Here is a 12862-nt window from a genome sequence, read left to right as displayed (position 1 = left end):
ATTATCACAGTTTTCTCATTGCCTAATATCAACAAAGTATAGATCAGCTAAGTTCCCACAGAAAAGCAACCACTGGCAGGGCTGTAATTTTACCAAGTAGTTCTTGGTTTCCTTTTTATCTCTGATCCTGCTGAATGCATACTGTGTAAGTTTTTCAAAAAATAATGGGAACAAAATTGAAATAACCCATAAAAACAGCCAGTGTACGTTGGGAATGATTCGAGCAGTCTCAGATATGATCTATGTCTGAAACCTGGGGTTTCAGTACTGGCACATTTCCCGACACTAAGTGATGTAGCTTAACCAGATGGACTCCCAGAGTGCACTAGTGTCAATCTAGAATCTTCTACACAGCCACATTGGTTTTAAACACTGTGTAAAGTGCTCATGGCCTTTGCTACCACAGATGGCCATAACCAGCTATTTGGCCTGGAAGGGTCTTTTGCTTTAATTGATACGTTTTTGACGCAAACACCAGCAATAGTAACTTGCATTTACATTGCAACTTTAAGGTAGAAAAACATCCCAAGGTACTTCTCAGAAGTGTAAGCATCCTAAAAAGAAGGCTGAGCCAAAGAAGGAAACATTATGAGGGGTGACTAAAAGCTTGGTCACGGAGGTGAATCTTCAAGGAAGAGAGGAAGATGGAGAGGCAGGGAGAGAATACCAGTCCGTGGAGTCTAGACTAAAGGCATTAGTGCTAGTGTTGGGGAAAACAGAGGGATTGCACAAGAGGCCACAGTGGGATGAATGGAGACTTTGGGGGAGAGAGGTTATAGGATTCGGCAGATCAGAGTGGGTGCGAGGCCTTGTAGAACTCTGCTCTCTGTATCCTATCCCACACTCGCTCATCCACCATTTTCATACTTGATGGCTTAATTGGCTCCTTGGGCCCCCAATGCCAACAATTTAAAATTCTCATCCTTGGGGTCTTGCCGCATGTGGAAATCGACTGCTTCATTATCTGAGGAATTGTGAATGGAGCTGAACGCAATCATCTGCAAATAGCCCCACCTCTGACCTAATGTTGAAGCAGCAGAGGATAATTGGGACTCAGATATTGCATCGCAGATAGTTGGTGTAATCTTCACCAACTACTCTTTGGATTTAGCAGTTGTGGGTAATACTTTATTTGACAGATCTTTCTTGAAATCTCTGTTCCCCTTCAGGGAATTCTCCATGTTCCCCCTCCTGATGTACTAGTTGTGTGTGGAAGATATGATGTAAAGATTGCATATGTTATAGGGTCTTTATTTTAGTAACAATTGCCCTTCATGTATCATGTTGGCCTTTCCGGCCTTTACAGGATTGGGAATGGTGCAAATTATATCTCTCTTTTGGACTGACATTAGTGTAAAAATGAACTGATGCTGTTCCAAGGATAGCTTAGCCCTTCTACACAATGTAGACGTGGTAAAATGGTAATAGAATTATAGAACGCAGAAAGAGACCATTTGGCCCAAATGTGCCTGTGTTGGCTCTTTGAAAGAGTTACCAATTAGTCCCACTCCCCTGTTCTTTCCCCACAGCCCTACAAATATGTCCTTTTTGCATATTCCATTCCCCTTTGAACGTTGCCATTAAGTCTGCTTTCACCACTTATTTAGGTAGTGCATTCCAGATTGTAACCAATCATGTGGGGATGCTTTCACACTGATGTCACAGAACATCTTAAAAGAAAATAAACTTTCCAGGTAACGTGTTGACAGTCTGCTTTGAGTGCATGGAGAATAGTTATTACAAAAAAAATCAAGACTCAAAGTACATAATCTTTCATCGCCACTCTTCAGCTACAGGTTCCTATTTTTCAAGTGGAGGTGTTATTATATGCCCTATCTTTTGATGGACTGTTTTTTTTTACAGTTTAAAATTTACCGATATGTGTGACAGAATATGGTTTGTGTCTTTTCTGTATCCTGGTGTTTGCCCACAGTCGATAATTATCCTCCTGGAATGTGATTTTTTTGCTAAATTGTTACACGGATTTAGTTTAAATTAGTTTGCTCCCAGCACATGCAAGGAAGTGTTGATATGTTTATTTTCAACTCTTTTTGGTAATGACAAAACAGCAGTGTTTAAATGTTTTTTTGTTGTTGCCTTGCTTTAAAAGTATTTACAACTGATTGCAAATTCACTATTTAACACTTTTACGTGTTGCGTAACACAGCTCGGAACACATGGGCGTTCCCTGAAAGCCATGCAACATTCTTACTTATAGAACAAAGAACAGCACAGGAACAGGCCATTCGGCCCTCCAAGCCTGCGCCGATCTTGATGCCTGCCTAAACTAAAACCTTCTGCACTTCCGGGGACCGTATCCCTCTATTCCCATCCTATTCATGTATTTGTCAAGATGCCTCTTAAACGTCGCTATCGTACCTGCTTCCACCACCTCCTCCGGCAGCAAGTTCCAGGCACTCACCACCCTCTGTGTAAAGAACTTGCCTCGCGCATCCCCTGTAAACTTAGCCCCTCTCACCTTAAACCTATGTCCCCTAGTAACTGACTCTTCCACCCTGGGAAAAAGCTTCTGACTATCCACTCTGTCCATGCCGCTCATAACTTTGTAAACCTCTATCATGTCGCCCCTCCACCTATGTCGTTCCAGTGAAAACAATCCGAGTTTATCCAACCTCTCCTCATAGCTAATGCCCTCCAGACCAGGCAACATCCTGGTAAACCTCTTCTGTACCCTCTCCAAAGCCTCCATGTCCTTCTGGTAGTGTGGCGATCTTGCAATAAAAAGCCATAATATTAATAGTTCAGTCTCCATTTAAAAAAGTACACTATTGAGAGATTGTGAATTATAAAACGCACTGACTGTGGATTTGCAAAAGCATGTTTACTGCTTGAGTTGTGATCATACAGACCTAGGCAGGATTTAAATAACATTTCTTAACTTAAGAGCAGTATATGAGTGAGTACGGAAATGGTGGGTGAGTGAGGCAGTGTGGGATAGGTCACAGAGAGCAGAGTTTTACTAGCTCTGGTACATACCCTATCTCGTAACCTGCCCGAATCCTACAATCCTTCTCTCCCAAAGTTTCCATTCATCCAACTCTGGCCTCTTGTGCATCCCTCTGTTTTCCCCATATGAACAGTAATATTTTTATAGTCTTGAGATCTTTTGTAGTTAGATGATTTTGTTTGTTCTTTCAGAGGTACAGAACTACTCCACTTGGCTGTTTTGCATCCAAGAAAGCTGTCTGTCTATGCTTTCTCAGGTAGTCCATACTGTTTTAAATTTTACCTTGCTTGCATGAGCATTTTTTTCATTATTCTTACAGTTGTACATTATTGATTTTCATTGAGTTTTCATGTATTCACACGGTTCTATTAAGTTTGACTGTATTTGTTGTAGATCTGTTCATAAACCTCTGAAATCGGTAGGTTTAATTCAGAATGTAGAATTTTGAGAAGACACTGCAATATTGTCCCACAAAACACAATATGCTGCTGTAATAAAGTCAGGCAACAAATTGCTTCTAACTTCTCAGGCTCTAGTTCTTCAGCTTAAACGTACCCTGCCTCTGATCCACATTTAGACTGCCATTAACCAGAAAATGCAGAGCAGCTCTCAGTGTGGAGTAATCAAAAAGTCACAAAGTACCAGAAAGATGACTTGGTCTCTTGATACGCCTAAAATACTAGGCTTGATCTTGCATCTGTTTTGAGGCGGCGTAATTGCAGGAAATAAGCATGTACAGTTCTTTAGCCTGGGGGTGGAGCCATTATCATGAACAAGATGCAATTGGATACAGGGGTTGATAGATGGGCATAAAAAGACAAAAGAATTTGGCTGTAGTGTAATTACGTGCAAAAGCACTTGCGCCCAAGTTTCCTCAATCTTTTACATCGGGTATTTGCTTTATGTTCTGGTTATATGCATCTCTGGGCACAAATACACAAGAACTTCCACCCCAGTATCTTGAGGTGTTTAGAAAATCAAATTCTAAAACTCGCTAATGTGATGTAATAGTATAAGTGTTGTGATTGAACAAGAAGACTTTGTGATAAAGACTTATGAACCATCCAAATTAATTTTATTTGTGTAATTCGAAGTGCTACATAAAGGTTTGCTATCAAAATAACTGAACATTCAGCATGCCACCAGCTCTTCTAACCTGACAGTGCAATTAGAAGAAGAAGTGATGTGAATAAAAGTTTCACATATTTGAGAAAGACTATATTTATTGACTCAATGCTTTGATGAGCTGAAGAAATTAATTAGGTTTGGGTGAGCTAGTCACATCCTCAAAACAAAAATCAACAAAATGCCTTGGTTTCCCTTAGTCATCTGCACTTTTTTGAAAAAAAAGCTCTATTGAATTGTTGGATTATAAGATTGGACTTGTTCTGGATCATTCTGACTGTAGGAACTAATTTGGCATCTGGTGCTGGGAGGACTCTTCGCTAGGAGCCATTTGACCAAGAGAAAATCCGGTGATGGTCTCAACGAGATGATATATGATTTTGATCGAAGCGAAGCAAAGCGATGTGGCGCAGTTTGAGGAGAAATGTAAACAATAAAGCAAGGCCTTATTCCTGGTCTTCATCTGATAGACTTCAGAAGCTTAAGACTGTGAAAACTTCTGGTCTACTCTATTAATGTAATATGACAGCTACATGATGGGATCTTGGAAAGAGCTGTTGCCAGGTGAGATGGGAACAGATGCTTTTTAAATTATCAGCGAAGTGATACAAGGCTATGTTCTGGTAACCACGCTCTTTGGCTTCCTCTTTCTCCACCACCCATATTTCCACTCCCCTGCCCCATTTTGAAGAAGTTTAGGAAGGAGTGTACATCCAGATCAATCAGTATGGAAAGCTATTCAGCTTATGCTAACTAGCAGCAATGGCCAAAATTGAAGAAACTGTCAGTTGTGAGGTCCTACTTGCCAATGACTGTGTGTTGTATTGGCCCGCACGTTCAGAGACCTCACGACTATCACCAACTGTTTAACATCAGTATGAGAAGAGTTGGGATTTATCTTGTTTCTACGTGATGGAGGCTAACAAAGACTGACAAGTCCCCTGGACCTCATGGCTTGCATCCTGAAGTCTAAGAGAAGTTGCTGCAGATATAGTAGATGCATTAGATCTTCCAAATTCCCTAGATTCTGGAAAGGTCCCAGCGAATTGGAAAATCACAAATGTAACAGCTCTGTTCAAGAAAGAAGGGAAACAGAAAGCAGGAAACTATAGGCCAGTTAGCCTAACATCTGTCAAAGGGAAAATGGTAGAGTCCATTTTTAAGGCGGTAATAGCGGGACATTTAGAAAATCATAATGCAATCAGGCAGAGTCAACATGCTTTTGTGAAAGAGGAATAGTATTTGACTAATTTATTAGAGTTCTTTGTGGATGTTACAAGCAGGATGGATAAGGGGGAACCTATAGACTTGGTATACTTGGATTTCCAAAAGGCATTTTAAAAGGTGCCACATCAAAGGTTACTACACAAGATAAGAGCTCATGGTGTAGGGGGTAACATATTAACATGGATAGAGGATTGGTTTACTAACAGGAAGCAGAGAGTAGGGATGAATGGGTCATTTTCAGGTTTGCAAGCAGTTACTAGTGGACTGTGTCATGCACACCAAAAGTGCGATGATACAACAATCATGGACTAATGCTGAAGCGTTATGAAAAATGGACTTTGTCTTTAAAAAATGAACCTTTATTTTAAAAAATGAACAATAGTCCAAAATGGCCACCGAACAAAAAAGGGTATTGGCCTTTTCCATATTCAAACTGTCTGACAAAAACAAAGGACAAAACTTCAAAGTTAAAAGGTGTCAATGGAACCCATCTGAAAAACATTCCAGAATTGAATGTCGTCTTCTGAAACAAAGGACGTGTGAAGTAGCCACATCCTAGGCCATTGTGCAGTCACCATGGCGAAGAGATGAGAATGTCTCCTGCCAGGAGATGAGAGGTGACACAGTTCTACCTTTTTAAAAAAAAAACAGAAAAAGAGAGAGGGCGAGACTGACCCAGAGGGTGAAGCTACTTGTAACAGCTTGAGTTCCAGCCAAGCCAGGAAGCACAGTGCCCTGCTGAAAAAATCCTACATCTATGGTATACAGCAGTGACAGCTAGAAGTAACCCATGATCTTCAACAGAACCTTCAATCAAGAAAGAAATCTACAAGCATCTCAGACCTGCATCCATCGAGAACTTGACTCTCGAGAATTCAACAGGCTTATTGTAACCTTTCCCCTCCTCTGCCCCACTGAAAACCACCTTCCTTTTTCTCTTCTCTGTCTGTTTCTTCTTTGTGTGTGGGTGCGAGCAAATGTGTGAGTGGATGCAGTTGCGACAATTTTGGGATAAGCCATATTGATCAATAAACAATTAATTTTCTGTTTTTAAAACCTACAAGAAAACCTGTGTTAATTTGAAAAATAAAACACCAAGGGATAAACTCTAATGCAAGTACACTTGCTGTGGTCAGATGGGGAGTTTTAACAGTGGGAACCACCCACGTCATACCAAGTAGCTGCAACAAGTGCCACAGGGATCAGTGCCGAGGCCTCAACTATTTATAATCTATATGAAATGACTTGGATGAAGGGAACAAATGTATGGTAGCTAAATTTACTGATGGCAAAGATAGGTAGGAATGTAAGCTGTCAAGAGGACATAGAGTCTACAAAGGGCTATAGATAGGTTAAGTGGGTGGGCACAAATTTGGCAGATGGAGTATAATGTGGAGAAAATATAAACTTGCCCACTTTGGCAGGAAGAATAGAAAAGCAGTATATTATTTGAATGGAGAGAGACTGCAGAATTGTATGGTACAGAGGGATCTGGGTATCCCGGTACATGAATCACGAAGTTAGTATAGAGGTACAGCAAGTGATTAGGAAGGCAAATGGAATGTTGGTGTTTATTGCAAGGGGAATTGAGTATAAAAATAGAGAAATATTGCTATAGCTGTACAGGGCCTTAGTTCAACCACACCTGGAGTACTGTGTATAGCTTTGGTCTCCTTACTTAAGGACGGATATAATTGCATTAGAAACAGTTCAGAGAACATTCAGTCAACTGATTCCTGGGATGTAGGGGTTATTTTATAAGGAAAAGTTGGACATGTTGGGCCTAAACCCATTGGAGTTTAGAAGAATGAGAGGTGATCTTATTGAAACATATAAGATCCTGAGGGGAGTTGACATTGTGGATGCTGAGAGGATGATTCCCCTTGTGGGGCACTCTAGAACTAGGAGGCACAGTTTAAAAATTAGGGGTCTCCCATTTAAGACTGAGATGAGAATTTTTTTCTCTGAGGGTCTGTGGAATTCTCTTCCCTAGAGAGCAGTGGAGGCTGGGTCATTGAACGTATTCAAGGCTGAATTAGATAGATTTTTGACTTACAAGGAAGTCAGGGTTATGGGGGGCAGACAGGAAAGTGGAGTTGAGGCCAGAATCAGATCATCCATGATATTGCATGGCGGAGCAGAGTCAAGGAGCCAGATAGCCTACTCCTAATTCTGTGATCTTGTAGAACACAGCTGAATTCAGCTCAGAGAGGTTTCTTTAAATCAGGGAGACCTGTTCAACATTTGGCTTCCAGAGGATAAATGTGAGCCGAAAATCAAAAGTAAGCTCAATGTGTACGGTAATGTTCCTGTTGTTGCTTCTTTAGGGCTATGAGACTTGGGCAATCTGCAGATGTTGCATCAAAGACTTGCAAACTTCCATGCTGTACCATCAGAAAAGCAGATGGTAACAAAAGATCCCAAAGTCCTATTGTTGCAGAAATCATCTGGCATATGGTGAAGGTGTTTGATAGACTGATGGCAGGCTGCCCAAAGCTGTCTATTAACCTTTGGCTGAAAGGGGACAAAAGCTTCCATGGAGGACAGTTCAAACGTTTGCATGGACTCATCGAAAAGGAAACTGAAGAATGGTCAGATCAGCATGAAATCCTGAGTCCAGGCAAATGATGTCCATCAAGGCATATACTACTTTGTGTGTATTGAGGCAGCACCGAAGAAGACTAAGGAAATATAGAACAAAACTGCCAACCATACTATAAAAAAACTCTGAATTCATTCGTACTTTGATTAAATCTGTCTCTTGTGTATTGGGTCAGTGTGTAATATAAGAGCTCATGAGATGATGCACACCAACCCAGTGCCCCAAGCCATGATCTGATCACAATGCCATTGCCATTCTAATGAACAACCACTAGGATGTTGGTGGGAAGGATGGAAGTGATTCTTGGGTGTCTTAAGATTGTTCATATGGGCCTGCTGTAATTTGCATTGTACCTGTTTTTCAACAGTTACGCAGGTGTATTTTGCTATTTGCATGACATGCAATCATTGGGCTGAATCAAAACTTTTTGAGGCTGATGGCCTGTTGCACAAAGCCTTCCTATTGCCTTCCAATTATTTTGTTTTTTTTTTGCTTAACAGGAACTATGGGTACCGTTGAACATGGAAACCAGTACCAGCTGAAACTAATGTATGAGCACAATCTTCAACGGACGGCTTGCAACTTAACTTTTGGAGGTTTTGGCGGTGTGAAAGGTAAGAATCCAACCTGTAGTGTTCTCCATGTTTCTCAGGTGGCTGTGAAAGTTGCACAATGAATAATGGAATGAAAACCAGGCACTTTCTATAACAGGCAGCTGATCCCCAACTTCAGATTTATGTCTGGATGGCAAGTGGAAAATATGCTTCTAAATGTCCATAGCATATTTTAATGCATCATTTTAATGTAAGCCTGGTCTTTAAGAAGGTGGAAGAAAATTGCAGTCTTAAAATTGTTTGCAGAACTTCAGATTAATCAGAGTGGTCCACTCTGCAGCTTCTCCTAAAATTTGTTAAGTTTAAAGCATGACACCTGAACATTAACATTGTAACCCCTTTTCTTGCTGATAGCTTTGAATATGGTTAGCTATTTAATTATTAAAATGGACAATCCTATGTCTTCTCTGCTGTTGCTTCCAGAATTGGAGACAGAACCTATAAAGGCTTCTCTCCTCACTTGTTCTGGAGCACAGATTTCTCCTATAGGTAATCTACAAAAATAGAAAGTTCATTATCCCATCCTTTCACTATATGCTGTTAATACCCAGGACTTGCAATGAGGTGACAGCAGAAACACCTCTGCCTTTTCCTTGATGTGGCGAAGGGGAAACAGTCAACATTGTATGAGATTTAAGAAGATTTGACGCTTTTGATTAACAACAAATTATGTTATCCCAGCTTTCTGTTCTTTCGTTACTGGGTGTACTAAGGAATTGCAGACCATTGATAAGGCGTTAGTGTAACAACGATCACAAACTCCAGCGAGAGACCTGATCATACGAACATATGAATTAGGAGCAAGAGTAGGCCACTCAGCCTCTCGAGTCTGCTGCGCCATTCAATAAGATCATGGCTGATCTGATTGTAACCTCAACTCCACATTCCCGCCTACCCCCAATAACCTTTCACCCCCTTGCTTATCAAGAATCTATCTACCTCTGCCTTAAAAATATTCAAAGAGTCTGCTTCCACCGCCTTTTGAGGAAGAGAGTTCCAAAGACTAGAACACAAACTGGAACATATCATCAGTTGTTAACTGTAGTTCGGTCTCCTCAATTTTTGCCTATGACCATATCTGCAGTTAGGGTGCAGAGTTCCTATGTGCTTTCCTTGTTCTCAGCAGGCACTGCACGTTGTCAGATGATAAATTCCACCATTTCCTTTCCTCCCTTCCGCTCTGGATAACTGTGTGCCCACAGTATGTTAGTACTCTGGGAACACCAAGACCTCCAAATTTCCCTCCGCCACCTTCTCAAGGGCAACTAGGGATGGGCAAAAAATGACAGCCTTGTCAGCGAAGCACACAAGGCAAAGAATGATAAAATTGGCTAGAATTTATAGTTTCATACTAGTTAGAATTTGATTCTTCTGACTTTGCATGCAGGAAGGGATGGTATTCGTGAGTTGCTACAGCACAGCTACTAGTCAAATTTTGTCATTGTTAATTGCCAGCTGTAGTAGAATAAATTATTTGGATTGTAAAAGCTGAAGTTATAACTTTGAAGCAGCAGAAGATTTCTTTTTGATGTTTCTCAGAAAGTGGGTTGGTCCAATACAATACATAAGTACATCAACAGGGATTCTGCCATTACCACTCTCTCTGGACTCATGCTTTGTCTTTTACTACAACTATTGAGCACTCCTTTTGCATTTTGTTCCATGACATCTGTCATTTAATCTCTCCCCCCTCCATCTTATCACAGACCTTCCCTCTTGTTCTTCTTCTCCCTCCTCCCATCCCTTTCACTTGCTCAAAGACTGTTACATTTCTAACTTGCCAGTTCTGATGAAAGGTCAGAAACCTGAAACTTTAACTCTGTTTCTCTCTACACAGATGCTGCCAGACCTGCTGAATATTTCTGACACTTGCTGTTCTCATTTCAGAGTTCCAGAATCCACACTATTTTGCTCTTATTTTAGTGTTTAATTCACTGCTACTTCTCTTCCAGGAATGCCTACCTTGAAGAAGTTCTGCTCTTCTTTACAATTGGATTTCCATTGTCTCTTTTACCTTGTGCACCTTTACTGCCTTCCAGTTCCCTCCTGGTATTCGATAAGGCTTCTACTAAACTCATTTTCACAGTCATATTTTCTTCCTCAGAGACTGTCTCTGCCTCCAGCTTATGTTATGACTGTGCTTCTATATTTTCTGTTAAGCTTTTTTGAGGACTCATGTATTTTAGAATTATGGACATTGTTTTATTTGGGAAAATTGAAAAGGATTCATGTATTTTTTTGCACTGGGGTCATTGAAAGGATACTGAAAGGTCTTGGTTTGTAAATAACCCTTACTGGAACTCACCTGTATTCAGATAAATACCCAGCAGGGACCTTTTGACTTGGAGAAGATGTTTACAGAGAAATGATGGGTCAAGAGGCTTGACTCTTGAGATTGTTTTTGGTTTTGCTTTGGACAGTCAGTTGCAGTTTTGACAGTGTTCTGAAAGGAGTTTAAGAATCAACCTGCCAAGGACAAAACCCCAGCTCAGCCATTTTCTATCTTTTTCAAAAGCCTGCCAGCTTTTCCATCTCTTCGAGAAGCTCTTAGAAGCGAGTGTAAGAAATAGAGGAATTGATGCTGCATTCCTCCTGAAAAGCCTGCCAGTAACCCCTGTTGCCATGTTTCTTCTGGAAAGCCTGCTGAACTGAACCTCAATGTTGCCAGAAAAGAACTGTTCTAGGAAGATTCCTTAGACAGCTGTCTACGCATATTTGGGACGCCAAACCAAAAAGGGACAACTGATGTCTTTCTTACCTTTTTATTTCTTCAAGAATTAGCAAACATTTGCCCAAAGTATTCTTTTTTGTCTTTTTGGTAACAGAGCTCGGAAGAAAAATCTCTGTTTTTCGGTTTGCGTGAGTGTGTGGTGTGCGGGTGAGAGAGAGAGAGGGGGGCTAAGATAAAAAGGGAACTGCGTCGTTACTGATTAAGTCTTGTTTTATAATTAACTGTTAGAACCGGGTGAGGAAGAGGTCTCAGGCTCCCCTCCTGCCCCTTTCCTGGTTTGACCATAACATGGCTTAACTTTTAAAACACAGTGTTTTTAGCTCATCGCCTCAGTGAGTTCTTACTCACTGCTCTCTGATTGTAATTGTAAATGAACCAACCAAACCAACCAATGGGCGGCACAGTGGCGCAGTGATTAGCACCGCAGCCTCACAGCTCCAGCGACCTGGGTTCAATTCTGGGTACTGCCTGTGTGGAGTTTGCAAGTTCTCCCTGTGTCTGCGTGGGTTTCCTCCGGGTGCTCTGGTTTCCTCCCACATGCCAAAAGACTTGCAGATTGATAGGCAAATTGGCCATTATAAATTGCCCCTAGTATAGGTAGGTGGTAGGGAAATATAGGGACAGGTGTGGATGTGGTAGGAATATGGGATTAGTGTAGGATTAGTATAATATGGGTGGTTGATGGTCGGCACAGACTCGGTGGGCCGAAGGGCCTGTTTCAGTGCTGTATCTCTAAACTAAACAAACAGGTTTTTTTGGGCTTAAACAAGAAGGGTGTAAGTTTATTCGCCTTAACACGCTAAAATTACTAAAAATACGTGACGCAACTACGCTAGCACGCATACAAGATGAACAGACACACAAATAGATACAGAGGAGGTGAAAGAATAAAGGGAGGGACGGTTGGAATAGTAAATGGAATTAAGTTACTGTGTTCAGTTTGGATTTAAGTCTTGCAGTTCTCGCTGGGGCTCAGTGCACACTTTCCGACTTGTTTCACTGGTACCAGAAGGCTGAAGAGATCCTCTGTCTTGAGGCGGAAGCTGCTTCCGTGGGTCCCGAGGACTTTGCTTGAGAGAGAGAGAGAGACAGGGAGAGAGTGGTGCTTTCTCCTTTGAGTTCAGTTGCAGTCTGCCACAAACCTTTCTGTGAGGCACAATTCAACAGTTCCCAGTCTGGCCAGCAGGTAAGTCATGTGACCAGCACTTTGTTTGAAACAGCCTCTTGGGAGGATTGTTGATTCTTCAAAGCTTACTGCACACACTCACTGGTGTGGGGTGGGTGGCGGTGGAGTACTGTCTCTTCCAAGGTCAATGGCTCTCAATGTCCTATCAACATCACTACTGACAAAAGCCATCTTGCTAATTGAATCAGGAAGCATTCCCATTGTCTCTCAGTGCAACCGTCTCTCAGAATGCAAATGAGCAGCCATGTTTTAGCTGTTCAGCTCTGTGGTCCTTTTAAACAAGTTATGTTCAATGTCCGGTAAAAAATTCAAGTCGTGTTCCATATGACGAAATTACTATGTTTCCCTTTGGCAGGTGTGGTTTCTGTCACACCCCTCCACTTCTCACTGAATGAAATGCGACGTTAGG

General features: G+C 41.4%; 1 protein-coding gene across 8 annotated transcripts in view; it reads left to right on the top strand.

The window, feature by feature from the left end:
* Nucleotides 1–12862, top strand: part of bbs9 (Bardet-Biedl syndrome 9) — a 689521-nt gene that overhangs the window by 28855 nt on the left and 647804 nt on the right. For 7 of the 8 annotated variants that reach the window (XR_010975118.1, XM_068032600.1, XM_068032602.1 and 4 more), the window contains exons 4-5: nt 3160–3224; nt 8423–8536. Coding sequence is in view for 7 of the 8 variants with exons in the window: in XM_068032600.1 (XP_067888701.1) it covers nt 3160–3224; nt 8423–8536 (179 nt within the window). In the remaining variant the exon portion in view is untranslated. Of the gene's footprint in view, nt 1–3159; nt 3225–4583; nt 4658–8422; nt 8537–12862 lie in introns of those variants that run through there. The other variant, XM_068032605.1, reaches the window with a different exon arrangement.

Source organism: Heterodontus francisci, chromosome 5 (genome assembly GCF_036365525.1).
Source record: "Heterodontus francisci isolate sHetFra1 chromosome 5, sHetFra1.hap1, whole genome shotgun sequence".
Lineage (NCBI taxonomy): Eukaryota > Metazoa > Chordata > Chondrichthyes > Heterodontiformes > Heterodontidae > Heterodontus > Heterodontus francisci.
The sequence above is the reverse complement of the archived record's forward strand: the minus strand, read 5'-3'. Positions and strand labels throughout refer to the sequence as shown.